Here is a 5,000-nt window from a genome sequence, read left to right as displayed (position 1 = left end):
CAGTCTACACTGGCAACAGATAATAAAGACTCGGCAATCTTTTCAAGGGTTTGTCATCAGTATAGCTGGATGATTGGATAGTATGTATGGTAGGAATGCATCCTGACTTTCTGACGGGGAGGGGGGTGGGGTGTGGGTGTGTGTGTGTGGGGGGGGGGGAGGGTATCAAGGAGAGATGCAGAAAAGGGGGGGAAAAAAAAAACTGAAAGAAGAAGAATAGTAAGATTCTTTCATCATATTTTTTTTATATATTATAATTATTATTTATTTATTTATCTATTCATGTATTTATTTACTTATTTATGTATGCTTATCTATTATTTATCAACCTTTTTTTTTTTCCTCTCAAGGCCTGACCAAGCGCGTTGGGCTACGCCGCTGGTCAGGGCATCTGCTTCAGTGGCAGATGTGGTGTAGCGTATATGGATTTGTCCGAACGCAGTGACCGGCGCCTCCTTGAGCTACTGAAACTGAAAACTGAAACTCAGTTTCATCACTGAGTCACAAGCAGAGCACTGAGCTGAGTGACTGGCCATTCCTGACGGCAGTCAGTGCCTTTATATGACTGTGATCTGTGGGGTTTATTATTATTATTTTATTATTATTATTACTACTACCTTTTTAAAAAAAATATTATTTATTTATTTATTTTTTTATTTATTTGTATAAGCTTATCTATTATTTATTCACCTTTCTTTTTTTTTCTTTCTTTTTTTTTTTTTTTACATTATAATTATTTATTTATTTGTGTAAGCTTATCTATTATTTATTCACTTTTTTTTTTCAAGGCCTGACTAAGCGCGTTGGGTTACGCTGCTGGTCAGGGCATCTGCTTGGCAGATGTGGTGTAGCATATATGGATTTGTCCGAACGCAGTGACGCCTCCTTGAGCTACTGAAACTGAAACTGTGGGGTTGTCTGAATAATTAAGCAGTCGGCGTATTTATTTTATCTTATTTTATTTTATTTTATTTTACTTTCACATCGATGTATAGCGGCATATCCGTCACGAGAACGTTGACATTGAAAAGATTGTCCATCTCAGAGACTAAGACAGGACTGGCATTACAACACAGCCTTACTGAGAGTCCAGGCCATCTGTTATATGGTTATTTTTCGTTATTGATCAAGTTAAAGAATCATGCTGACATTATGACGTTTTGTTTTGTTTTTATGTCGCTTTCATTTTGACATTTGTTTCAACTCCATCCCCTGGTGTAACAGATTGTAATGAAGAATTCTCATAAGAAAAGTAAATTCAGGTTAAATTGACTGACGACTGAACACAGTAAAGTAAATGATACATGTATTCTCTCTAAGCTGAGGAGAGAGAGAGAGAGAGAGAGAGAGAGAGAGAGAGAGAGAGAGAGAGAGAGAGAGAGAGAGAGTAAATTCAGGTTAAATTCTCCTCAGACGAGAGGAGAGAGAGAGAGAGAGAGAGAGAGAGAGAGAGAGAGAGAGAGAGAGAGATAGATAGATAGATAGATAGATAGAGAGAGAGAGAGAGAGAGAGAGAGAGAGAGAGAGAGAGAGAGCAATTTTAAGAACAGTACAATCTTAGCTGCTCACAAAAAGAATCAGCTGAAGTAAAGATCGAGCCATAATTTTTTTTTTTTTTTTAATCAATTAAGCAGGCTTGATCTAATCAAATCCTGAGCCACCTGAAACAATATCACGTTATCAGCCAATACATCTTCAAACAAAAGACATGCGTGCGTTCGTCAGCTCCTCTTTGAGTGTGTGTGTGCAGGGGGCGGGGTGGAGAAAAACAAACTTTGAACCCCAACATTTTTAGTGTCACCCGACTTTCAGTTTCGATTCTCAAATTCCCTTGATCCAGACAAACACCGCATTCCCATTTCGCTCACAAAATGGAAACTAGAACAGTTCAGAGACAAGGTCAGGGTCAAAGTTCAGACACGGTCTGACGGCCGCGGCGAAGAGGAAGGAAGGGAGATAACACAATCTGAGCTTGCCTGCTGTCTAGCTTCTAGTGCTACCAGACAAGGAGCCGAAGCGATGGAGTATGTTACGTTGGAAATGAAGTGACAACAGAATTCCCACCATGAAGTATTTATACCGCGTGTGTTGGGTGAGTATATTGTACGTCCTAACAAGACGCTGAATATCAGCGAAGATTAGTATTTATTTTTTCCAGAACAGTCCGGTCTGAACTGGAAAAAAAAAGTGGAATGTCGCTTGGTCGAAAGTTGGTTTCATCGTTGATCTTAACGATGGCAGTGTCGTGGCAGTACTGTACACGTCCCTCCCCTATTTTATCTCAGACCAGATGCCTGCATTAAAACGCGACAGTTTTCGGAGCCAGATTTCGCGCAAAGAAGCTAAGAAAGCGGTTTTAATTCGGTAACAATGAGAAGAACCCTAAGTTAGTGGTGGAAGAATTTCACCAAGGTTCGTGATTTTCAGGCGTACATAATACGCGTGGGTTATTAATATTTGTCAATGTGAATGTGAATGCAACAATTTCGAGGAGTGGCGATGTGGGTTTGGTGACAGGTCAGAGAGGACAGATGATGGGACTTAAGAAAAAAAGAAAAGAAAAAGAAATAAAGAAAGCCATGAGACAAGTCATAAACCCAATGTCATCCGATATTTTCGTGTGAGTACTGGGGCGGGGCCACCCAAAACTTTTATGCATGCATGAATTCATTTTTTGGTTAAAAGGGCACCCACTCTACTCTCATGACTAAGAAAACATTTGAGATCACATGGTCAAGCAGAAAAGACCTGACTGATCTTATGGGTACACTTGATTTACGCCAGAAGTAACTTATCCAAAATATTGGTTAATGAGATTTAGTGGCTGTCATGAACCTCAACAGTATGAAATAGAGAAGCTCAGGAACTTTCTCACTTTATCTCACAGTTCTTGATCTGCACTGATAGTTGAAACATGAGAACATGTTAAAATTAGATTGAGGGGAGGTGTGGGGGGTATATATCTCAAGGTTATTGAATCATTGTGGCAGGATTGTGTTTAGATTTCTGTTAGGTTTGCAAAAGCAACTTTTATGTCAGTTTGTTGTGTCAATTTTTTATTGCCTAAAATGTGCAAGTTGTTTAAAAGTTGAAGGTCAATAACTCTAGGTACAGACGTTTGAATCTCACATCATTCTTCATCTGCATTTGTGGGCTGCACCTCCAGTATTTCCATAAATGTGTGGGTGGACACACACACACACACACACACACACACACACACACACACACACAAACACACACACATTACATCACATGCAAATATCTCGACATCCATAACATTTGACATTGTATAATTGATTCACAGTTTCATATTATTTAAGTTTGTACAGACGTGGAGGTTTTGTTGCAGATAAGGATTAGTCTTATTACTTTAAACTGAAACAGCGACTTTGGTAGGGAAAACCTTGATCTCAGTAAGTCTGTTTGTTATAGATATGTGTTGGGGGAAACTGTATTCTGAAAAACAAAACCCCAAGATTATCTGTCTCACAATCACATGTACACATGTGTGCATGTGTGTGTACATAATATGCACACACATGAAAAATGTATAGATAACTTTAGTTGTTTTTTTCATTTTTCTTCAAGATTTAAAGAAAACCGCATTTCCCGATTGTAAAATTAAAGAAACTAAAGATTTTTCTCTGCTGAATCAGAAAATGAACAGCCATCTTCCAAATAGCAGACCAAGGAAGAGCCACTCAATTTTTTTGGCACAATCAAGATAAAAATGGTTAAAAGTCACACAGTCTTTTGCAGCTGTGGAGAATTCATATTCACTGTGTCGAGGGTTCAGCTTAGGAAGGTGGGGACCCAGTTCTCTCCTTCCCCTGCTTTTTAACCTTCCCTGACCGAAGTCAGGTGTTCCCAGTCACACCTGGTTGGACCTGGGAGTGAGGAAAATTTGAGAGCTGCCGTCAAAAGAGGGTGCTAGTCAGGGGGGCAAAGGGGAAGTTACTTACTTCCAGGAGGTTGTCAGCCGTAGCTACTTTCATTTTCTCCGCATAGGCGGATAGTAGTTTGCACAGGACAGGAATGTCAGACCCCTGCCGGAGTCTGCACTAGTGGGTCACGGCAAGTATGTTACTTAAACGTAATTTTAGGAAGAAAATTTCCTATTTAAGTGCTTTTCCCTGAGCACACACCAACATGGTGGAGTGATGGCCTGTACTAGAGGTAACGCATCCACCTGGGAAGCGAGAGAATCTGAGCACGCTGGTTCGAATCATGGCTCAGCTGCCAATATTTTCTCCCCCTCTACTAGACTTTGAGTGGTGGTCTGGACACTAGTCATTCAGATGAGATGATAAACCGAGGTCCCGTGTGCAGCATGCACTTAGTGCACGTAAAAAAAGAACCCATAGCAAAAACAAGGTTGTTACTGGCAAAATTCTGTAGAAAAATCCATTTTGATAGGAAAAAACAAATAAACCTGCACGCAGGAAAAAAAAAAAAAAAAAAAAAGGATGGTGCTGTAGTGTAGCGACGCGCTCTCCCTGGGGACAGCAGCCCGGATTTCACACAGAGAAATCTGTTGTGATAAAAAGAGAAATGCAATGCAATACAGTACCATGCCAGAACAGGGTCTTGTAGTTGAATCTTGATCACTGGTGGACGCTGGATCCGAAGTCCAATAACACCTGACTTATTCCACCAAGATGCACCCAGACAGACATTGAAACCCTGTCAACCTTTGCAACACATGGGGAAGACAATGACAATGACAAATGACAAATGTTTTATTGAGGGTAAAATGGATAAGCTGGAAGCTTCTTTACACCATGCCCTCACACACGCATACACACACATACACACATTGTAATAAATGAAATAAGTATGAATAATAAATGACATAGAACAAACCAAATAGATAATAATAGTTACATAAATGGATGAATCAAAGACTACAATTATGGAAACATGAAAATCATACAAAACATTGCCACATGAAAATCTTCAAACACACACGTGTGTGCACACACAGGCATCATACACAT

At 39.8% G+C, this 5,000-nt stretch overlaps 1 protein-coding gene across 1 annotated transcript in view; it reads left to right on the top strand.

Moving 5' to 3' along the window:
- Positions 1–1,960: 1,960 nt before the first annotated feature.
- LOC143277866 (uncharacterized) overlaps positions 1,961–5,000 on the top strand; it is a 29,373-nt gene continuing 26,333 nt past the window's right edge. Inside the window, exon 1 of the mRNA XM_076582806.1 lies at positions 1,961–2,092. Coding sequence (XP_076438921.1) covers positions 2,066–2,092 — 27 coding nt within the window. The 5' untranslated portion in view covers positions 1,961–2,065. The remainder of the gene's footprint in view (positions 2,093–5,000) is intronic.

This window comes from Babylonia areolata, chromosome 35 (assembly GCF_041734735.1).
Source record: "Babylonia areolata isolate BAREFJ2019XMU chromosome 35, ASM4173473v1, whole genome shotgun sequence".
NCBI classification, from domain to species: Eukaryota; Metazoa; Mollusca; class Gastropoda; order Neogastropoda; family Buccinidae; genus Babylonia; species Babylonia areolata.
This window is presented reverse-complemented; position numbering and strand designations above follow the sequence as displayed.